The sequence below is a fragment of the Caretta caretta genome, chromosome 1 (genome assembly GCF_965140235.1).
Source record: "Caretta caretta isolate rCarCar2 chromosome 1, rCarCar1.hap1, whole genome shotgun sequence".
Classification (NCBI taxonomy): Eukaryota; Metazoa; Chordata; order Testudines; family Cheloniidae; genus Caretta; species Caretta caretta.
The window spans coordinates 131,109,885-131,134,067 of NC_134206.1; the positions used below are offsets into that span (position 1 = coordinate 131,109,885).

General features: G+C 42.5%; 1 protein-coding gene and 1 long non-coding RNA gene across 8 annotated transcripts in view; one reads left to right on the top strand and one right to left on the bottom strand.

The window, feature by feature from the left end:
- STS (steroid sulfatase) overlaps nucleotides 1-14,528 on the top strand; it is a 186,951-nt gene extending 172,423 nt beyond the window's left edge. For 5 of the 7 annotated variants that reach the window (XM_075131163.1, XM_048860220.2, XM_048860213.2 and 2 more), the window contains one exon: nucleotides 10,013-14,528. In XM_075131163.1, the coding sequence (XP_074987264.1) occupies nucleotides 10,013-10,392 (380 nt within the window). In that variant the 3' untranslated portion in view covers nucleotides 10,393-14,528. Of the gene's footprint in view, nucleotides 1-3,764; nucleotides 3,892-10,012 lie in introns of all 7 variants that reach the window. The other 2 variants (XR_012669478.1, XM_075131164.1) reach the window with 2 other exon arrangements.
- Nucleotides 2,827-22,539, bottom strand: LOC125641012 (uncharacterized). The gene is made up of 3 exons (XR_007357962.2): nucleotides 22,307-22,539; nucleotides 8,951-9,166; nucleotides 2,827-3,064 (listed from the first exon to the last, which is right to left on the bottom strand). It is a non-coding gene; the product is annotated as an uncharacterized LOC125641012 (long non-coding RNA).
- Nucleotides 22,540-24,183: the final 1,644 nt, after the last annotated feature.

The window sequence follows — 24,183 nt, forward strand, 5'->3', positions numbered from 1 at the left end:
GGTATTGATGTTTCTCCAGGTACCAGGTAGGAGTGTATCCTATTTGGTGACACTGGTGCCGCTTCCCCATTTCTCTTCAGCAATTATACCACCTCCTTATTGGGCTTTAGATGAGTCTGACTGGTTGTTTGCCCCACTGGGGATGACTCCCCCATTGTCATCACACAACCTCCAGGATTCCTCAAGAACCAGGTCAGCTAGTTGTCCTTGTTGGCTAGGCACCAGAGATCTCCTATGGATCACTGCCAGAACTGAGATCGGCATCTTCTTCTGTAGTCAGAACAGGGGCTCTTGGACCAGTACCTACTGGTCACCAGTGCCTTATCCATATGCCCAGTGGCCTCCTTGGAATCCCTGTGATGCTCCTGGGTCCCTGGGATCCTGCTCCTCGAACAACTCCCTACCAAGATCACCAGTTGTGACACTAACTCCCACTCCTATACTGTCTCAGCTGCAAGTGACAGCTTAGTCCATTCCCCCTGGGCCTTCTGACCTGATCCTGTGGTGCAAGAACAGAATCTGTCATTGGCACAGCAAACTGCCTCCTCATTCTCTCCAGATGACTCTTCCGTGCCAGAATCTCTCCCTCAGTGCTTATTTCCATGTAGCAATCCTCCTGAGCCACAGGAGGTTCCTCAAATTTTTCATGGCTGGCCAGCACTACCAGAACATCGTGCTCTTTCTGCCTGTTATCTGCTCCCCGGGTTTTCAGCAAAGGCATGATTGTGTTAACAGCATACCTCAGGAAGAGGGTAATTCATATCTTCCCATAACTGGACAATTGGTTACTGGGGGGAAAGTCCAGAGTGGAAGTCTAATGTTCACTTCACACTATACCTATTTGATTGCCTAGGTCAACACTGGTTCCAACTCAAGGAATCAAATTCATTGAGGTCCTGATGAATTCTCTATGAATTAAAGAGAGTTTCTACTGACTGAGAGATTCCACATGATCCACTACTTACGTCTGGAGCTGCAGTCTCAGCCCTCAACCACAGCCTGAGTTTTGTTAGGCACATGCGTACAGGTAATTCAATATCCATTCATCCTCTTTAGCTTTGGCTGAAGTCAGTCTATTATCTGAATTGCTATCCCTTGGAAATGCTTGTCCAGCTTCCCCATTGATTCAGGGCCTTATAGTGGTGGATAATTCAGGACAATGTGTGCCAGGGTGTTCCTTTTGCTCGGCCTTCACTGACCAGGATTATAGTCACTGATGCCTCATTAATAGGTTAGGGGGTGCATTATGAACTCACTGAAAGTTCAGGGCCTGTGGAACAAGAAACTTCTCTACATACCAACGTCCTGGAACTTTGTGCCATCTACAAGGACTGTCAGACCTTAAAGGATCACCTCCTGGGTTCAGTGATTCTCATACTCACTGACAATACCTCTGCAACGTATTATATCACCAGGCAGGAGGGAGCACACTTCAACGTGCTGTGTCAGGAGGCGATCAGGTTCTGGCAGGTTTACAGCTGGGAAAACATTACCTTTGTGGCTGATCCCTTACCTGGGATACACAATCACTTGGCGTATCACCTCTGCAGAATTTTCTCCTTGACTCATAGGTAGTCTCTGAAGCCCAGTATCCGGCAGAGCATTTTTGCAGTTTGGGGCATCCTGATGATTGACCTGTTCACCACAAGAGAAAATAACAAATGCCCACTGTTCTGCTCCCCAGAAGTTCTCAGTCTGGGTTCCTGGACTGCTGCTTTTCACCTGAGCTCGGAATTGGTGCTCCTGTATGCCTGTCCTCCAATTCCGATCATCCTGCAGGTTATTCATAACCAGAAATTGGATTGTGCAAAACTCATTTGTATTGCTCTCGCATGACCAAGGCAATGTTTGTTCTCCAACCTCCTCACATTGTTGGTTTGGCCTCCCATATCCCTTCCTCTTCATCCTGACCTGATTCAACACCACAGCCAGATTTTGCATCAAGCAGTAATCTCCCTGCACTTCAAGATGCTACAAGGCTAGATGATGAGAAACGATGTTTGGAAGCAGTCCCACAGGTCTTGCCTAGGGCTGAAGCCCTCCACCAGGATGGCCTATTCATCCAGATGGAAGTGATTCTCAGCATGGTCGTTATCCTGGCGAATTCAACCAATGCTGGCTTGAATCCAGGACACCTTAGAGTACTTGTTACACTTTCACTTTTCTGGTCTTGCACTTAGTTCATTGAGAGTCCACCTGATGGCTATTTTGGCACCTCTCTCATATGACAAGGGGAGGGCCTACAGATGCAGGGTGTGAGCACCACCCCCAGGGTACTGCAAGGTACTGCAAGGCAAAATTCTTCAGCTCTGGAGCATGGTGCAAGCACACCCCCACATGGAATACATGTCTGTATCACATTTTGAGGAACCACAGTTACAAGTAAGTAACCGTTTTTTGCTGGCACCCAAAGGGTCTGGCACACTAAAGGAGTTACTCCCAGGGGACTGGATTGTAAGCATCTTGGGGTAGGGACCATCTTTTTGTTCTATGTTTAGCACAATGCAATCCTGCTGTATGACTAGGGGTCCTAGCTGCTGCTGCAATACAAAATAATTAGCATTAACTAATAATAGAACAAGCCCTGTAAATCCATGCCAGGGTGGATCTAGTATGCTTAGCTGTGGGGGAATCCTGATGCTACAGCCATAGCCTTATTCTTTATTCTAGTTGCTGATTCCATAGAGGAAAGCGTATGTAGTAATACCTACATCAAATGAGACTTTACTAGCCAGATGGTTTGTAGAACAAAGAGATTGTTAATTACTGGGAGATTAATTTGATCCTTGTGGCTAGCCCTCTGACAAAATGAGATTTTATACCAGCTGAGAGAGAGGCAGAAAGAGTACTCTTCTTTTTAATATCCAGCCTTATACAATTTATCAACTTTACAGATTACAAATGTGACAGCTCTTTATGTCTACCAGCGTATTATATTGGCTGTTCCACAGGCACGGAATCTGATATGTTTTACTTTTTTATAACGATCTGGAAATCAGTAGTTAGACTGCACTGCTGTCCTTCCAGGAATACAGCGATGTTCCAGAATCACACCGGAATGCCACTGCAATGAAATGAAACATTGCTCAGCTCAGTGTTTTGCCCAACACACCCGCTACAATAAGAAACAGTGAAGTTGTTAAATTAAAATTATTATGAAGTGTTTAGAAAAGTAAGACTAACCAAAGCCATAACATTCAAATGTAATATAGTGTTTCACATTCCATCCTTACTTATGCAATTGCAAGACAATGGTTGTAAGCTGTGGCTGGGGTTTCAGTTTTAACATTGAATGTCCTTAATTTTGCTTGTTTGTGTTACAAACAGGATACTGTTTACTTAGTTTCCATGTCTTTTCTTTTTTTGCAAACATATGTATTTACTTGAGCTACCCTAAATAAATGCTTTTATCATTCAGGACACTCTACTTAATATTTGTATGGCTAAATCCTTGAACTGGCATTGGGCTATGGTGCCCAACAATGATGGAATTGGCTGCAGATTTCTTTTCAATGTCATTCTGCACAAATGCTCCATCAAAGACATATGTGTGATCAGACAGCATGGCCTCCTCAGATTCCTCACATGCATATTTTTATTGGAATTCTTTCTCATTGCTATTTGATAGCTATGTACATTTTCATTTTTCTTGACCTCTGTTATCCAGCTGTATCTTTACATCAAATGATTTGTATTACTATGAGCCAGATCCTCAGCTAGGGTAAATCAGCATAACTCCATTGTGTCATAACTCCAACCTACAGTTCTCACAGTCCTGAAGATTCGGAGCAGGCTGCACATCGGGGACAGAAGGATGGTGAAGAAATTTGGCATCATGTGACCTCCAGAAGAAAAAAGGGGAACGTCCATGTACCAGCAGGGCAGATACAGGTAAGTAACCGTTTTCATGTTCTCTCCACAGGTACTAATGCGGAGAGTGGACCAGATGATACGTCTGAGGGAAGGGAGCAGAAAGAGACTCCGCCGATTGGAAGGCATGAGATGCACTGTCCTAGGGTTGGGGGTTCCACGACCACCACTCCCAAAGAGAAGGAGGCGGGTGGTGGTGGTAGGGGACTCTCTCCTCAGGGGGACTGAGTCATCTATCTGCCGCCCCGACCCGGAAAACCGAGCAGTCTGCTGCTTGCCAGGAGCTAAGATTCACGATGTGATGGAGAGACTGCCGAGACTCATCAAGCCCTCAGATCACTACCCCTTCCTGCTTCTTCACGTGGACACCAATGATACTGCCAAGAATGACCTTGAGCGGATCACTGCAGACTGCGTGGCTCTGGGAAGAAGGATAAAGGAGTTTGAGGTGCAAGTGATGTTCTCATCAATCCTCCCCGTGGAAGGAAAAGGCCTGGGTAGAGACCGTCGAATTGTGGAAGTCAACGAATGGCTACGCAGGTGGTGTCGGAGAAAAGGCTTTGGATTCTTTGACCATGGGATGGTGTTCCAAGAAAGAGGAGTGCTGGGCAGAGACGGGCTCCACCTAACGAAGAAAGGGAAGAGCATCTTTGCAAGCAGGCTGGCTAACCTAGTGAGGAGGGCTTTAAACTAGGTTCACCGGGGGAAGGAAACCAAAGCCCTGAGGTAAGTGGGGAAGTGGGATACCGGCAGGAGACACGAGCAGGAGCGCGTGAGAGGGGAGGGCTCCTGCCTCATACTGAGAAAGAGGGGCGATCAGCAGGTTACCTCAAGTGCCTATATACAAATGCACGAAGCCTGGGAAACAAGCAGGGAGACTGGAAGTCCTGGCACAGTCAAGGAATTATGATGTGATTGGAATAACAGAGACTTGGTGGGATAACTCACATTACTAGAGTACTGTCATGGATGGATACAAGCTGTTCAGGAAGGACAGGAAGGACAGAAAAGGTGGGGGAGTTGCACTCTCTGTAAGGGAGCAGTGTGACTGCTCAGAACTCAAGTATGAAACTGCAGAAAAACCTGAGAGTCTCTGGATTAAGTTTAGAAGTGTGAGCAACAAGAGTGATGTCATGGTGGGAGTCTGCTATAGAGCACCGGACCAGGGGGATGAGATGGAAGAGGCTTTCTTCCAGCAGCTTGCAGAAGTTACTAGATCGCAGGCCCTGGTTCTCATGGGAGACTTCAATCACCTTGATATCTGCTGGGAGAGCAATACAGCGGTGCACAGGCAATCCAGGAAGTTTTTGGAAAATGTAGGGGACAATTTCCTGGTGCAAGTGCTGGAGGAACCAACTAGGGGCAGAGCTCTTCTTGACCTGCTGCTCACAAACCGGGAAGAATTAGTAGGGGAAGCAAAAGTGGATGGGAACCTGGGAGGCAGTGACCATGAAATGGTCGAGTTCAGGATCCTAACACAAGGAATAAAGGAGAGCAGCAGAATATAGACCCTGGACTTCAGAAAAGCAGACTTTGACTCCCTCAGGGAACTGATGGGCAAGATCCCCTGGGAGAATAACATGAGGGGGAAAGGAGTCCAGGAGAGCTGGCTGTATTTTAAAGAATCCTTATTGAGGTTACAGGGACAAACCAACCCGATGTGTAGAAAGAATAGTAAATATGGCAGGCAACCAGCTTGGCTAAACAGTGAAATCTTTGCTGCTCTTAAATACAAAAAAGAAGCTTACAAGAAGTGGAAGATTGGACAAATGACCAGGGATGAGTATAAAAATATTGCTCGGGCTTGCAGGAGTGAAATCAGGAAGGCCAAATCACACCTGGAGCTGCAGCTAGCAAGAGATGTTAAGAGTAACAAGAAGAGTTTCTTCAGGTATGTTAACAACAAGAAGAAAGTCAAGGAAAGTGTGGGCCCCTTACTGAATGAGGGAGGCAACCTCGTGACAGAGGATGTGGAAAAAGCTAATGTACTCAATGCTTTTTTTGCCTCTGTCTTCACGAACAACGTCAGCTCCCAGACTACTGCACTGGGCAGCACAGCATGGGGAGGAGGTGACCAGCCCTCTGTGGAGAAAGAAGTGGTTCGGGACTATTTAGAAAAGCTGGACGAGCACAAGTCCATGGGGCTGGATGCGCTGCATCCGAGAGTGCTAAAGGAGTTGGCGGATGTGATTGCAGAGCCATTGGCCATTATCTTTGAAAACTCATGGCGATCGGGGGAGGTCCCAGATGACTAGAAAAAGGCTAATGTAGTGCCCATCTTTAAAAAAGGGAAGAAGGAGGATCCTGGGAACTACAGGCCAGTCAGCCTCACCTCAGTCCCTGGAAAAATCATGGAGCAGGTCCTCAAGGAATCAATTCTGAAGCACTTAGAGGAGAGGAAAGTGATCAGGAACAGTCAGCATGGATTCACCAAGGGCAAGTCATGCCTGACTAATCTAATTGCCTTCTATGACGAGATAACTGGCTCTGTGGATGAAGGGAAAGCAGTGGACATGTTGTTCCTTGATTTTAGCAAAGCTTATGACATGGTCTCCCACAGTATTCTTGCCAGCAAGTTAAAGAAGTATGGTCTGGATGAATTCACTATAAGGTGGATAGAAAGCTGGCTAGATTGTCGGGCTCAACGGGTAGTGATCAATGGCTCCATGTCTAGTTGACAGCCGGTATCAAGTGGAGTGCCCCAGGGGTCGGTCCTGGGGCCGGTTTTGTTCAATATCTTCATAAATGATCTGGAGGATGGTGTGGATTGCACCCTCAGCAAGTTTGCAGATGACACTAAACTGGGAGGAGTGGTAGATACATTGGAAGGTGGGGATAGGATACAGAGGGCCCTAGACAAATTGGAGGATTGGGCCAAAAGAAATCTGATGAGGTTCAACAAGGACAAGTGCAGGGTCCTGCACTTAGGATGGAAGAATCCAATGCACCGCTACAGACTAGGGACCAAATGGCTCAGCAGCAGTTCTGCAGAAAAGGACCTAGGGGGTTACAGTGGACGAGAAGTTGGATATGAGTCAACAGTATGCCCTTGTTGCCAAGAAGGTCAATGGTATTTTGGGATGTATAAGTAGGGGCATTGCCAGCAGATCGAGGGATGTGATCGTTTCCCTCTATTCGACATTGGTGAGGCCTCATCTGGAGTACCGTGTCCAGTTTTGGGCCCCACACTACAGGAAAGATGTGGAAAAATTGGAAAGAGTCCAGCGGAGGGCAACAAAAATGATTAGGGGACTGAAACACATGACTTATGAGGAGAGGCTGAGGGAACTGGGGATGTTTAGTCTTCAGAAGAGAAGAATGAGGGGGGATTTGATAGCTGCTTTCAACTACCTGAAAGGGGGTTCCAAAGAGGATGGCTCTAGACTGTTCTCAGTGGTAGCAGATGACAGAACAAGGAGTAATGATCTCAAGTTGCAGTGGGGGAGATTTAGGTTGGATATTAGGAAAAACTTTTTCACGACGAGGGTGGTGAAACACTGGAATGCGTTACCTAGGGAGGTGGTGGAATCTCCTTCCTTAGAGGTTTTCAAGGTCGCTGGGATGATTTAGTCAGGGATCGGTCCTGCTTTGAGCAGGGGGTTGGACTAGATGACCTCCTGAGGTCCCTTCCAACTCTGATATTCTATGATTCTATGATATCACTGATAATAGAATCCTTACCTTTTCTCTTCCTTATGCCTCCCCCAATCCATTTTGCCAGTTAAACGCTGAAGCAACACTCAGCACAGAACTATCTACCTTTCCCAGCATACTTAAATAAGTACCACAGTAAATAGAGGCATATCCCTGCTCAGAGCAATGGTCTGTGCAAAGACAAATATAGAAGAATTGTGATTTATTTAAATCTGAGAGTATTTTACGGAGCAAAGCCAACAGTGTGCCTTTCAGAACAATGTTGGAAACACAGACAAAGGTGGTTGCATCCATTTTGCAACAACTTGACAGCTCTGTAAGTCTGTGGATATCTGCTGTAAGAGTCAGGGAGTTCTCTGAAGATTTTGAAGGTGCTGCTACTTATTGTCTGCACAAGCAAGTCAGTCTCAGGCTTGAAACATCCTTTCCCTTTGCTGAGTTCTAAGCAACGTTCAGAGGTTCCCCCCTCCTAATATCCTTCACCCACCTCATCCTGATTATTGAGTGTTAGTGCCGTCTAAGTGAACTGGAAGCCTCCAGGCTCTGTCAGATTGTCACTGAATAAGTTCCTAAAGGTAATGTATCTTGTACTGTGAAGAATGATGTATGATAGGAAATGCTGGAAAGAATCTTAAGGTTACTGACTTTCTTTTAAATCCAGGCTGCATATTATAACTTCATTCTGTGTCTCTTTTTGCACTGGCATAGGTCTATCTGAAAGACTAATCTTATCTTTAAAAGCCAAGTGTAATGTAGTTAGCACATATAGAATGATACACCAGCTATCACTCCCCTCATCCTATTTCCTAATGATTTCCGTTGGGGGGCTTAATGAACACCACATTATGTAGCCCTGCATATAAATCATGACAGCCAGTTACTGGATTAACAAAGCTTGCTTTGAGCTCAATGAAGCTCTTTTTACTGAGATTAACTTTACCTTCAAATGTGGAAAATACAAAAAAGAAAAAAAAAAGTCTCCTTGACTGGCACTTAGAATCATAGAATATCAGGGTTGGAAGGGACCTCAGGCGGTCATCTAGTCCAACCCCCTGCTCAAAGCAGGACCAATCCCCAGTTTTTGCTTCAGATCCCTGAATAGCCCCCCTAAGGATTGAATTCCCAACCCTGAGTTTAGCAGGCTAATGCTTAAACCACTGAGCGATCCCTCCTACTTAAAGAGTGAGCTGTTTAAAAAATTGTTTCAGTGATGCAATGTTGTGAAATAAAAGCTAGCAGTTTGTGTGTTTTTTCCGGCAAGAACAGGAGACGAGTTTTGTTCTCTGGTCTGTCTCTGGGGCATGTCAGCTATGTGTTGCTAACTCTGGGCAGAATGAAAAGTTACAATCTTGTCTAAAGGCAAGATGGGTGAGGTAATCTACTGGACCAACTTCTGTTGGTGAGAGAGAGAAACTTTCAGGCTTACACAGACTCTTCAGGTTTTCTTCAGGACAGAAGAAGAGCTCTTGAAAGCTTGTCTCTCAAATACCCTGGGACCAACACGACTACAACAACACTGCAAAAAATCTGGTTCTGTGCTATTTGAGCAAAGTATTAGCCATTTCTTGGTGGACTTGAACATTCTGGGGTTCCCCAATACGTCTGTGCTTAAATTACATCTGCATTAGTTCACATTTGCTTTCTGTAAAAACAAAAAAAAAAAACCCAGTCAATACTTTAAGAAAAGAAAAATTAAACTGTGTTACATCAGTGCATATCACTCCCTCACTATGCACAACAAAATGAGACATTTAGCAACTTATTTAGAATTAAAGACATATTTGATTCTCATTTGCCAAGGCAGTGGGTCACCTAAAGATGACAATGCCACATTTCCTAAACAATTGCAATTCAGTTTCATTGGTGTAATTATTAGTAGTACTATTACAGTAGCTCCTAAAGGCCTCAGTCAGGAAATGAGGGGCTTATTGTGCTGGTCACTCTACATCAATCTAATGGAAAGACAGTCCCTGCTTCAAACAGCTTGCAATCTATGTATGTGACTAGAGACAACAGGTAGCTACAACAAGCAGATGGAGAGGCTCAAAGTAAGAGTGAGATAATTATAATTCACATAATAAATGGTAGTCATGGAACATCAACTGCCTGCCTATGGTCAGTGTTCTGTAGGCATCGTGGCAGACGTGCATTGTAATGAGAGAGTTGAAGGTAATGCAATGACTTGTGGCTATTTATGGTGCACTCCTGTGCAGACTGGTGGCATGAGAATATGCGAAAAGGTGTTTTAAGATGTCTATGATTCATTTTAACAAAGAATATGAAGTGACTGTAATTGCTCCAAATAGGTTTGGAACATTGCAAGAAACTTTTTTGTGCTATTTCTGTATTTTGTGGTTTTCTGTACACTAATACTGTACACGTAAAGGTTGAGATTAATGACTAATTGTAAGTGGTTTGATTTTGATTTTCACAAGCCCTAGGGATTTTTTGTACTCTAATCATGAGCTGTTGTTTCTTTAAATTGCAGGTGAATCTATTTGGAAAGCTTTTTTCTTCACTCCAAACTTTGATCCAGAAGGCTCCAACGGTTGCTATAATTCCCACGTGTGCTATTGCTATGGAAGGCTTGTCACACACCATAACCCACCGCTACTCTTTGATCTCTCCAGAGACCCCGGAGAGAAGAATCCACTAACACCAGAGACTGAACATCGTTTCTATGAAATCCTTGATGTCATTCAACAAGCTGTAAACAACCATACAAAATCATTGCACATAGTCTCCAACCAGTTATCATGGGGGAATATCCTTTGGAAGCCCTGGCTTCAGTTATGTTGCTCGTCCTTCTTTCTGTCTTGTTACTGTGACCATGAGTCAGAAGAAAAAGCAAGCTTGCCTAAGGCATGACACCTCTGAAACACACACACATGCTTTTGGGATAAACATATCTGCAATTTTACCTACAATCATTGGAACAAGCAGTATTGGTAGATTGTTTTGCTTGAACCACTACAATACCTTTACAATCCCACTGGGGCTCCTAGGACTCTATCATAGGTTTATAGTATCTGCTGGAATCCCAAATCCTACTATATAGGGTGAACCATCTTTTAAATACACCATTGCCAAATATTTTGGGGGGAGGGAAAACCAATCCTCCATTCCAGAGGAAAGAGTATGTTCTGGAGCGGAGCAACCCTTTCTACCCTTAGAATCATAGACTGTCAGGGATGGAAGGGACCTCAGGAGGTCATCTAATCCAACCCCCTGCTCAAAGCAGGACCAATCCCCAACTAAATCATCCCAGCCAGGGCTTTGTCAAGCCTGACCTTAAAAACTTCTAAGGAAGGAGATTCCACCACCTCCCTTGGCATGGTTCCTTTCTCATGCAATGTTTGCATGAAACAGGGGTGCCTGCCATACTCGCAGACAGTCAAGCTGTAGTCACTCTACAGAGAGTACTATTTCTTAAGACCTCTGACTCCATCTGTGTTCACAAGCTTTGAAGGTATGTAACTACAGCTTCCAGCTCCAACTGTCACACATCGCTCCTGCCCCCATTGGTAACTATCATCTACTGTTAGGAGAGTATTTCAGCAAGAGAAAATTACAAAAAAGATACCACCGTGATGAGGACCACAGAACTAGACAGATGGACAAACAGACACAGAAACAGACAGATAAAGAAAGGATTTGTAGCAGCAATCATGACAAGCAATCGATGCTGCTATAAAACCAAAAATAGATGACTGACTATACAATACAACTTACGGATGACTACACAGTAACAGTTGCCCATATGTAACGGGACTAACAGATGATGTCACTTACATTCCCCAGTTTCTGGGAGGGCAGATGGGAATGCTGAGCTGCTGACAGGCGGGAAGACAGAAAAGCAGGAAAAGGAGTGTGTCATATGAAGCCTTTTACAGCCACTAATCATGTGGAGAGGTCCAACTTGGCCCAGTCAACTGGATCCATCCTACTTCACTAACAAGGTCCATAATAACAATAAACACCCCAAAACAGGGTCCAAACACTGAATGGCCAATTCTGCCCAATCCATATGTCCAAACTCCAAACACAGGCCATGCCATGAGGGTCTCTCTCTCTCAGTGGCTACTGTGGAAACCAGCTGTTTCACTGATGATAGAGAACTGCATTTTTTTTAAAGGTCTTGCTTCAAATGTTTGACATTATTTGCTTTGAAACCCCCCTACAAAGTCTGTTGTTTTCTGAGAAGTCTAAACAAAGTAGCTCAAATTTACCCAAGGCTGAATGTGTATACTCTGTATTCTTAATAAGGCCTGGGGAAATCTTTAGCACTTATGGGCTAATTTCAGTACCAGTATTTACTCTGTATCTTGTTCACTCACATTTTCTTTTCATTCTGCAGCAAAGCAAATTATTGTTGTTATTATTATTATTATTATTATTATTATTATTATTGGCAGATATTATGAACAGGAAAACATATCAGCAATATAAACTAAAATTATGTGATGCCTAATAATATGAGACTTTCACCTTGTCACAGAAACCTAGTGAATTACTGTCCATCCAACAACATAATGCATTAAGGCAGGGGTCGGCAACCTTCGGCACACGGTCCATCAGAGTAATCCGTTGGTGGGCCATGAGACATTTTGTTTATGTTGACCGTCTGCACAACATGACCGTTTATGTTGACCTTCTGTATGTTGACCGTTGGCCCCACACAGTTCCCAGTGGCCGCTGTTTGCTGTTCCCGCCAAAGGGGGATGCAGGAAGCCACAGGGACGTGCTGACTGCTGCTTCCCGCAGCCCCCTTGGCCGGGAATGGTGAACTGCAGCCACTGGGAACGGCAGTGGGCCATGACTGCGGACAGTCAACATAAACAAAATGTCTGGCAGCCCACCAGTGGATTACCCTGATGGGCCACGTGCCGAAGGTTGCCAACCCCTGCATTAAGTTAAGGGTTCTCAAATAGGGTTGTGAGCTGTAAGCCCCCAGGCGGTTGGGCTCCAGCTGTCAGCCCCACACCTGGCTGACTCCGAAGCCCATGCGTGCACCCAGCTCTGCAGACAGCACCACCATCAGCAGCAGCACAAATTAAGGGTGGCAATGGGACACTAAGACGTCTGTGAAAAGTGATATTGACAAAGTTTCTTCACCCCACGCCCCCAGCACTAAATAGTAACTATGTAAAAAAATAACTTCTCTGCTTATAACAATAATTAGATAAAAATGTATTTTAGTCTTAATGTAAAAGAGGTGAGAAAAGGCAAATTCATTTTAAACAATAGGGTTATAAATTTATCATTTAAAATGTATTTTTAATTTATAAGGGGGGGTCGCATTCAGAGACTTGCTGTGTGAAAGGGGTCACCAGCACAAAAAGTGCGAGAGCCACTGCATTAGGGGGTTTCTGGTGGTATTAGCAAGTCCCTAACACAATATGATCTTTGCTGATATTAACACTCAAAAACTACATTTAGCTAATATTAAAGTTGTGACACCGTTTTTTCGAGCTGCCTGTCATGGTAATATATGTTTTGATTTAGAGTCTAGCCCTCTGCCTATTATAACCTAGTGTTTTATTTGCCTTTTTAATGAAACTCATGCACTGAAGCTCAAGGTTTCACAGATTTATCCATGGCATCCATACATTTTTCCTGGTAAGTATGGTGTCATATTTCCCATATTTCCTATTTTGGATGGTTCATTGCAGATTTATCATTGTGCAGTTTTTCTAAATGTTATGCCATGCATGCCATCTGTAGGTTGACAATAACATAGCAAGATCCTGTGTATTGTGACAAGTCAGGTCAAATAACTCCCTGATAACCAATGTGGGCTATTTATATTACAGCTGAAAAGTCATGAGATGGCCATTCAGCTTGGTTTCCTGTCTGCTTTATTAAATCACAGCACATACATGATAAATTTAGCAACAAAGAAATCTGTTTATGCTTGTTTTACTGCAAGTACTTTTCGACTGTCATCTATGGGAACTTTTCAAGCATGAATGTATGCAACATTATACGTTCCCATACATTTCTTGCTTACTATGCAGTGATGTATTCAGCTGAGTTATTTTACATTGTTGAACCCATCTTTGTCCTCAGAATTCCCTAGCTGTGACCTCAATAAGGCTCTCAATGGATACTCTTAAAAACGTCCATATCTTCTTCCTTTCCTCTGTCAGTTGCCCACCTTGGTATCTTTTTTTCTGTATGATGCTGATGCAACTGTTCCTTTTTAGATGCAGATAGCAGTATATGTTCTCTAATTCAAGAGAGGTAATTACCAAGAGCGGTAATGACCAAGAGCAGTAATTCCTCCACCCACCTCTTTGATCTCTTTTCCCCAACTGAATTAGGACTGTCCAATACCCCCTTTTTCTTGGAATCATCCAGGTCTTTCCGATCTCCATGCCTAGGAGCTTTATACACCTCAAATTCTTCCTCGCCCCTTTCCATTTGTCTCCATATCTATTCCAATCACCACAGTAGAAAGAAATCTTTTTGAATAGATGCAATTTTCTGACCTCTACTACTTTAATCCTCTACGTATTAGTTAAGGTCTAATAAGAATGCTTAAGTTAACTGTATATTATAACATCAAAGATGTTTAAAAAAACATGGACAGTTGAAGTTATTTCTTGTTTGTGCCACATTTCATATTTACAAAAATATGATTTAATTTTTTGACACTGAAAATAAAATCTGCAGTCTAATTTTATAATTGTTATAATTGTTATAATTGTTATAATTGTCAATAAAATTGTATTAAGAATAACACTATATTTTTCAGCAGTTATACTGGATGCTATTTTGTTTAGTGCTTAATAAAATAATCCCCCCACATTAGAAATGTATTGTACCTTTCAGTGGCATATCAGATCCTGATAATTAAAACAGTCTTGTATGTATGCAGAATAAAAAGTGAAGCACAATGTACCATCTTGTATAGTAGCATCATCTGCACTAAGGCAAAGTTTGTTTTTCACAATGGTTTGATGGTGGCTCATGCATAAATTCTATTATTTATTAATGAGAAATGTGTGAGAAAAGCTTGCTCCTGCACTGCGTTGAGATTGACTCTTCCACCCCTTTAGTTTAATTGTCCTAGCTGTACAAATGCTTTAACATGGTACAGGGTAGCAGCCTAGGTCAATTTGAATGTATGCTTGGCTTCAGAGGAAAGATGGTCTACTGGTTAGTGCACAATCTAACTGCCCCTGGACCTCAAATTTATGAGTAGTACCATTACTTAAAGTTTTGCATGTGTGAGATCAGGGTCTAAAAGAGAGATAACAGATGGCTAAAAAAGAAAGGCACTGGGAGACTCAGAGAAAGGTATTAATTAGATTTTTTAAAGTACATTTAGTCTTACTCTCTTCTTCTTTTCGTGGGCAAGGGGGAGCCAGTGGAGAGATTTGAATAATAGTTCCAAAGTTGAACATAGTAGCACAGGGAAAGAGAAATTAACAGGTAAAATGCACATTGATGAAATTATGCAGATAATTAATAATATAATTAATAATATTTAATTATGATTGAAAGTGCACAGACACATTGGACCTCTGCATAATTAAACAAAGGTGGCAATTTGAATATGAATCTTTTCAGCCTTGCAATAGTTTCCAAAGGAACCTTCCAGCATATGCATTTACACTGTAAATCAAAGCCCTGCATTTCGGAATACAATAACATTAATTATCCAAAGAAAAGGATTTGCAATGAAAATTTGGTTTTGCATTCAGAATTTTGATATTTTATTCGTTCCAGATTAACTAATTGTAAGGCAATTAAACATTTTCCTTGGATGCTTTCAAAGCCATATTGAAAGACCTGCAGGGAGGGTGTGGAGGAAGAGACAGAGTATCAATCCCTCATAGCTTTTTAGTGCAGTAGTTAGGGCACTCACCTGGGAAATGGAAGATGCCTGGTTTAAGTCCCAAAGGGGAGAAGGGATTTGAACAGGGCTCTTGTACCTCTAATATGAGTGCCTTAACAACTGGGCTATAGAATAGTATGATGGTGGGGGTCTCCTCAGTTTCTCCTGTTGAAGCTGTCTCCTTTCCTCCCACCCCACTGCTGCTTCTTGCAAAAACATCATAGGTGCCTATCACCAATAGAGGGATTGCAGCAGAGAATCCCAAGCAGAAGGAGGTGGCTCCCTGCAACCCAGATGTAGGTGCTGAACTCCCTGACAGGATGGGGCTTAGGACACACCCCTCACCTTGGTATCTCTCGTTGGTTAGCTTAGGTAGGGAGCTTCCTAGCATGCTGCCTTTTGTGAATCCCTTTCTGAGATGTCTGTCTCTCCCCATTCATTGTATAGGGTGCCTAGGCACCAGACTCAGGCTTTGTAAATCCCAGACTTTTTCCAGGTGCCTAAACGTTAGGCATCATGATGCTCAGTGTCCTCATGCCTAAGTACCTGTGTCAACCTGGGCCATATGGTTTTAGCGATCAAAGTTAACACACTCAATTATACCTGTAAGTGTTTAGCCTTCAGAAAACTAATATGATGCGCCACTCCTAAATAACTGGATGTCCTCATTTTGCACAAGCTAATGCTTCAAGTAGCTCACATTGCAGTAATGTAAGCTGGAAAGTCAAAAGCATATAACAATATGGAGAACTCCACTTGTGAGAGGAATGGTCATGACCTCATGGACAAAGACAGATTGAGAAAGACACTTCTGGCCACTTTCACAAGCTGAAAATACAGGACCTTTTGGCCAGGGTGTGTGTGTGTGGCGGGGGGGAGGGGGGGCGCGGGGGAGAGGTTTCCTGAATTTGGAAGCCTCTGACAAGTTGTCAGCATGAGAATTCTATAAACAGGGCAGACACCAGCTCCATCACACCTTTTGTATGGTTTCTCCTTTCCACTAGCACAATCTATATCTTATATGAAAAGAGCTTCATAACTTCTGTCTTGACCAAGCATCTGCAAGCAGAGAAACTGAATGGTCTGGACCTGGTCAGCATACTAATGCACTGCGGCTCAATCTGCCACACTAGCTAACCAGTCACACATGCTGAAGAAAAGAATGACAGAACAGAGTCCTGCATCATGGAGTACGAGAGAGGCCATACACCCCCTGGAACTATTCAGAATGGCAAGCAGCATGCCACTGAAGTGTGAGTCCATGTGCCCGTGCTAGGATGAATTAGAGGGAAAGGAGTGACTTTGACTGCTTAAACAACTACGAGTCCTTGTGGCACGTTAGAGACTAACACATTATTTGGGCATAAGCTTTCATGGGCTATAACCCACTTTATCAGATGCATGGAGTGAAAAATACAGTAGGTAGGTATAAATATAGAGCAGATGAAAAGATGGGAGTTGCCTTATGAAGTGGGGGGTCAGTGTTAACAAGGCCAATTCAATCAGGGTGGATGTGGCCCATTCCCAACAGTTGACAAGAAGGTCCCTGGTTCCTGGACAGCCACCAGCCAGACTGCCTCAGAATCTGGGCCCTAGGAGCCATCAGATTCCCATGGCTTCCAGGCTTCCAGCTCCTCAGCACCTCGGAAACCCAGGCTCCCCAAGCTGCCCAGCATCCCAGGTGACAGGGTGTTGGGGCTCTGGGTAGCTCAGGGACCCTTCAAAATATTTAGAAAATATGAAACCAAATTTTATTTTCAATTTTTTAAAACAAAGTGTTGGGATTTGTGGCGCACAGGAAATCCTAAAATTTATTTTTTCACAGAATCATAGAATATCAGGGTTGGAAGGGACCTCAGGAGGTCATCTAGTCAAGCCCCCTGCTCAAAGCAGGACCAATCCCGAACTAAATCATCCCAGCCAGGGCTTTGTCAAGCCTGACCTTAGAAACCTCTAAGGAAGGAGATTCCACCACCTCCCTAAGTAACTCATTCCAGTGCTTCACCACCCTCCTAGTGAAAAAGTTTTTCCTAATATCCAACCTAAACCTCCCCCACTGCAACTTGAGACCATTACTCCTTGTTCTGTCATCTGCTACCACTGAGAACAGCCTAGATCCATCCTCTTTTGAACCCCATTTCAGGTAGTTGAAAGCACTTATCAAGTCCCTCTCTCATTCTTCTCTTTTGCAGACTAAATAATCCCAGTTCCCTCAGCCTCTCCTCATAAGTCATGTGCTCCAGCCCCCTAATCATTTTTGTTGCCCTTTGCTGGAGTCTTTCCAATTTTTCCACACCCTTCTTGTGGTATGGGGCCCAAAACTGGACACAGTACTCCAGATGAGGCCTCACTAATACCGAATAGAGGGGAATGATCATGTCCCTTGATCTTCTGGCAATGTTCCTACTTATACAGCCCAAAATGCCATTAGCCTTCTTGGCAACAAGGGCACACTGTTGACTCATATCCAACTTCTCGTCTACTGTAACCTCAAGGTCCTTTTCTGCAGAACTACTACGTAGCCATTCGGTCCCTAGTTTGTAGGGGTGCATGGGATTCTTCCGTCCTATGTGCAGGTCTCTGCACTTGTCCTTGTTGAACCTCATCAGATTTATTTCGGCCCAAGCCTCTAATTGGATGCAATCCACACCATCCTCCAGATCTTTAATGAAGATATTGAACAAAACCGGCCCCAGGACCGACCCTTGGGTCACTCCACTTGATACCAGCTGCCAACTAGACATGGAGCCATTGATCACTATCTGTTGAGCCCGATGGATTCCTTCCATTTCCGAATTTTATTTTATTTTATTTTATTTTGGAATTGCTTGTGGAATGGAAATTCTAGTTCTGGCCAGCTCTTCTGTTACTTTTGAAAATCACTTAATCACTTAGGCCAAGATCGTCAAAGATACCTAGGTGCCTAACTTCCCATTGATTTGAAGTCCTTTGAGGATCTGGACCACAGGTCTTGCAACAGAGTGGCAAAACACCTAAATAAATTTAAAATTCTGCTCTTAATTCTTTTCAGTGCTAATCAGACTAGGTTCCCTGGCTAAGTTGCTGTCTCATATCACATGGAATAGTGCCTAAAGTATTTTTCTTTACATTTAGAATTAAATTTAAAATAACAAATACAAAATATAGCTATGTTCTGCCAAACACATTTTTTTTTATTTTCCTTTGTGCTTTTGCTATTAAATAGAGAAACATTTTTTTTTCTCTCGATAATATTGTATTATCCCTGGCTGGCATGAAAAACATTATGAAATGGTTGAAATTATTATGCACTGCTCTTTATTGTGACTTTGATTGTGAGACAATTTGGTGCAAACTTGCTGTTTGTAGCAATATTTATGATAAAAGGATGGAGCAAGAAAATGTCAAGTGCTTAGCAGACTCGCACAGGGCTTGCAAGAGAATATTTTTTCTTAGTATGCCCTCATCACTGCTGAATTAAAATAAGTTATCAAGAAAAAAAATTAAAAATGAGTTTTCCAGTCTGATGGTGATAAAAAAGATTACTCTAAGCATATTCCATATGTAAGAACTTCTTTGATTTTTTCTCGTTTTTAATCTCTTGTGCAGTTCCCCTTTAAAAAAAGACAATATAACTGGAGTTAAGAAAACCAACCTGCCATCAGCAACTATGTGCTGATTGCCCTGTAATAGTCAATCTTATACTATCTTAGATAACACATTGGGAAGCATTTGATTAATGCCACTGTCCAGATAACTCTTTAAGCTCTAGGGAGATTGGTAGAGAGGAATTTCAGACGCTAACGTCTCTCTGTCTGGTACATATGAAAAGCGCAGTTATCCAGTGTCATCTCATCACTCACTAGGCTTTTAAAAAACATTACTTTGCAAAAGGATCATCTGGATGCCCTAGCCTTCGCTCTGATGCTTGCTAAAAATAAACAGAGATTCTCTCTGACACTAAGATTTATGCTGCTGAACGACACCCCTCTTTGATTATCTTTCAGTGAAATTCAGTCATGAGAGGCCACCCTTAGCAGCTAGATGGCATTCTGCCCTTTCTGGAAATTAATGACAATGACAAAAGTGGTTTGCCAGCACTCAGGCAGCTGCATTAATGTGAATGGTGTGAATGCTGCAGATACTTAGTTTTGCCTATCAATTTGAAACACTCAATAGCAGAATATATAAAAGGCACTTTCCTTCAAACTTTTAACTTAGGCTCAGTTCCATGTCTCTTGTATGAGTCTCTTTTTGCAAGAGGGGTTCAGACCCTCACAACCAGAATTCAATTTATGGCTTGAGAAACACAAGCTCTGTTAAACTGTTTGTTTGTGCTCCTCAGATATTTAAACGTGTTTTATGAATGCACAGATATCTCTGTGCAAGCATGGAGATTGCTGTACTGTAAGACTGTGTAATATTTCATGCTGGAAGACTTGTTAAACTCTTGTTAAGGGCCGGACACTGGCTTTAAGCCATGGTGCACATTGTGGGGAGAGCTGGAGGGGAAGCAGTACAGTAGGAACCCCGGAGGAATTCTTGCTGGTTCAGGCCAAAATTCCTCTTTGGGCTTCAGCTCAGCCACTCATTGAAAACACACAGGGTGCATTCCCCACTCTTTCAGCTCTCTCTGTTGCCTACTGCTGAGGGAGTTGTGGGGCCCTAACCTTCATTGCCAGTGACATTAGCATGAAGTGCAAGACTATAAATGTGGCTAGCCCTAGCACCTAGAAGATCTATGCATGTTACACCTCATAAATGTGTTCAGACACCTCAGATTCCCAGAAAGGGGACCTTGTGGTCATACCCTGACATCTCAGATTCCCTAATGCAAAGAAGAGGGAGGCTTGGACCCAGAGTACTATCTTCAGGAGCTGAAGAGATGGTGGTAAGAGAACAGCACTTTCTATTTTAAAGCAGATGTATAGAGAGGGCATTCCCCTTGCAATAGGGTGACCAGATAGCAAGTGTAAAAAATAGGGACAAGGGGGTGAGGGGTAATAGGTGCCTATATAAGAAAAAGCCCCCAAAATCAGGACCATCCCTGTAAAATCGGGACATCTGGTCACCCTACCTTGCAAGGCAGCAGTGGCTGCTGACGTTGCTGCTAGCAGAAAAAGTGGCCCTCCATTTCCTGAGGGATTGCTATGAATTCATGTTTGTGCATTTTGAAGTTTGTATTAAAAGCCTGGAGGAACGAAGAGCCTCTATGAAAGGCTTTGAATTTAATGGAAGTTAGGTGCCTAAACAGCTGTAAAAAGCTGGCCCTTTGTGTTGGTTCTCTGAATAAATTACCAGACTCCCTTGCCCAAAAGAGGTTTTTACCTTTTGTGCTTTAAAAGGGGGTCTCCTATTGTTCAGGGGAAGGACTTTAGCACCTGGAATTGCCATCCTTACGTATTCATGCAGAATCAGCTGTGATTTAACCCTAAGGATTTTAGCTCATGTAACCTTCAGCATCCCCTGTAACTCAGTGGAGAAGTTATGACTGACAGAATTTTAAAGAATTGCCACCATTATATAGGTCAAGCAATTTATTTTAAGGTCATACTAATCATTCTGTATGCCAACATTTTAATTATTGTACTAAGATGAGATATTTCAATTAGAATAGAATTCTGCCAGCAGTAAATTAAGCTGTTTTCCAATTTGCATTTTTTGCTAACATCAGTTATAAATGTGAGATGTATCAAATCACTTGGGTTTGAAGTACACTACTCAACTTCTGTAAAGTGCCCTTTACCACGTAAATGCCTGTGCCCATAATACATTTCCCCTCTTTCTATAGAAACAGAGATTCTCCCCAGGCTAGCAAATAGATAAACTGCAACACAAGTACTCATGACAGAGATATTTGTAGGGATCAGTCTTCTGAATGTTTTAATTTAGTCAGTTTCTTAGGGTAAGTAAAATTTGTTTAACATACTATAATACAGCATGAGGCAAGGTAAGTTCTTAAGTCACAGAGCCTTTCTAATAATTTTATTGTATCCGTTTCCTTTTTCCATTCAATACTGTTGCTTGATTGAGCTCATATATTTGTTAAAACATGGGCAGTAAGGCCCCAGCCGGGCAAAGCACTTAAGTACATACTTAACTTTAAATATGTGAGTCATCCTGTTGACATGCTCAAGTGCTTTGCAGGATCAGGGCATATATTTTCAACAGGAGAACTGACTGTTGTATTACTGACTGTGGGATTACTGAGACAAAGTGGGTGCAGTAGTATCTTTTATTGGACCAACTTCTGTAAAATATATTACCTTACCAACCTTGTCTCTCTAACAGCCTGAGACCAATAACACTAAACACAACAATGGAAGATGTTGTATTGCTGTCACTTTACTTTCACTGGCCAATAGATTTAACTTATTCTAAAATAAAATAATAATAAACAGTTGTTTATGTTTTAATTTCCAAATCTCTCCCACTTCAGGGGGTACATGTCAGCCATTTGTTACTTTACCCCCAAATCTTCTCTTGGTAGAAATACAGAGGTAAACCAGAGTTTTCAAAAAATCCCAACTCAATACACAGTCATTTCTGTTACTAAGATACAGTTTACAGGAGAGATTGTAAAGCTGAATATATTGGTAAAAATAATTAGGCTTTCTGTAAAGGATAAGTCCAAATACAGCAGGCAGCAGCCAAAGTCAGCCACTATCCAGCTATAAAGTGTACCCTCATTAATGGGTCACAGAAAAGAACACTCAATCTGCTAAACCAGTCCCCAGAGGAAAAAAATGTAAATGAGAAATGAAGGTAGCCTTTTATACATGCATAGCTAGGAACCTGCTAAACCCAGCATTTACCACTATCACAATGGCTTATTGCTCAGTGGAAATAAAACATACTTGACTGTACAATGAATAGATAAAAGATAGCATAAAATAGATAAAAGGATCAGCTATTAGAATCAGATAAATATCAAGAGAAGAATTTTAAAAAATACACTACCAGCACCGTAGTCCTTCACGGAATGGAAAGAAAGAAACAAAGTAGGAAGGTCCAGACCAGAAATAAGAAAAAATTACAACTATTACTCTGTGTAACATCCCAGGAAGGAATCTTTATCATCTTATTCCACCAGCCAGGGGAGACACATGCCTGGTTTGACATTCATTATCTTTGCTACTACCTTCTGCATGACTGAGAATGGGGGAAACACCCAGGACCTGAAAAAGCCTCACACTCTGCTGCCTTTTTATATGGGAATGTAGAACAAAGATTAGGGCTTTGTGACTGTGAGAGCTGTTGAAGAGATCCAGCTGTGGAGCCCCTTCACTGGTCCTACAGCTGCAAGAAAATCCCTGGAATGCTTTCTTCTACAGAACTTGACACCTAGACAGCGCATCAGCGGTTCTCAGATTGTCTGACCTGGGAAAGTGCTGAGCAGTCAGGCTAATTTTTTTTTTTTTGTTCTGATAAATGTCTGCATTTGTGTGGTCAGATTGGTGGTCATCTATTTTCACCTGGCCCCATCAGCTTGGTCAGATATGCTGCCACCATGCCATCGTCTGATAGCAACTTTCTGTGGCTGTCCTAGGCAAGGTATAATCCACACAACTAAGACTACAAATAGCTTTTCCTTTTCTCATCTCTTTTTAGGATGCACTAACGTACAACTTGTGAAAAAAGACAGCCAGGAGGTTTAAGGCAAACAGCACCAAACAGTCCATGGATAGCTTTCCTCTCGTTATTGTGAAAATGTACCCTCCAAGGTCTGCATGAAGGCTACCATGTCCTCAGGGAGACCCAGAGCTGCAGCCACAGTGAACTTGTTGAACGTGGATGGAGCAATGCAGAAGGGAGGTACAGGAGAGGTAGAGACCTTCAGATGGGAGGTGGTAGGGCAGTAGAAGCAGAGGCACGCATACTATCTAAGCAAATCTTCTCAAGAGGGAAGCAAGCAGTTTAGAGTATCCATATTCTTATGGAGCCAGCAGAGTGTCTTTCATAACTAGCCCTTCCTCATTTCCTGAATGAAAAGAAATAATTATTTAATCAACATTTAACCAAACCACTCTGGTTGATTTTTAAATAGGGCTGATTTTTGTTTGGTTTGTTCTTTAGTCTTGCTCTGAAGAGGAAGTTTTAGGCAGTGCCAAAGGCAGACTTGCTGGACTAATGCTATGATCCAGAATGGCAAATCTAATATGCCTATGTTTCTAAGAATAATATAGGAACAGAAATGAATTTTTTTCAGAGAAGTTCCAAGTACTTACAGCACTTCAGGCAAGAGCAAGTATTTGTCAGTGGATTAATAAGCATACCTTCTTTCAACAAAATTGCTATTTTCCTTTTAAATAGAATGAGGAAAAGGCTTTGTAAGAACCCTAAGGGTTTCAGTCATGGCTTTTCTCGGACTTGTTCAGTGTTTTCCTCACTATTCTCTACGGGCATTTCCTTCCATGCCTCTTACATCTTGAACTATATACCCTTTGACAAAAATTAAAATCTACATAAGCCTCCAAACATTCATTCTAGCATTAGTAGTCCATATACATTGCATCCAATGCAGCATACCAATTGCTGTGTCAGGCTATGTTTTTCAAGATACTCCTGAGGAAGAGCAACAGTAAGTTCACAGACTTTATGCAACCAATCACAACAACAACCACAACCAAACCAGGGACCTGCTTTTCAGAAAGTGGATTCTTTCTGTGTATGTGCAAACATATGGATGTTCTGTTTTCAAGCACTAACAGCTGGAAATCGTTTCAAATGACATAATTTATGTATTTATTTTAAAAACATAGGGAAATTCCATTAAAAACATCCTAAGTTTAGAGAGCATTAAGTTTCCACTGTTAAGCATTACAAGGTCTGGAATT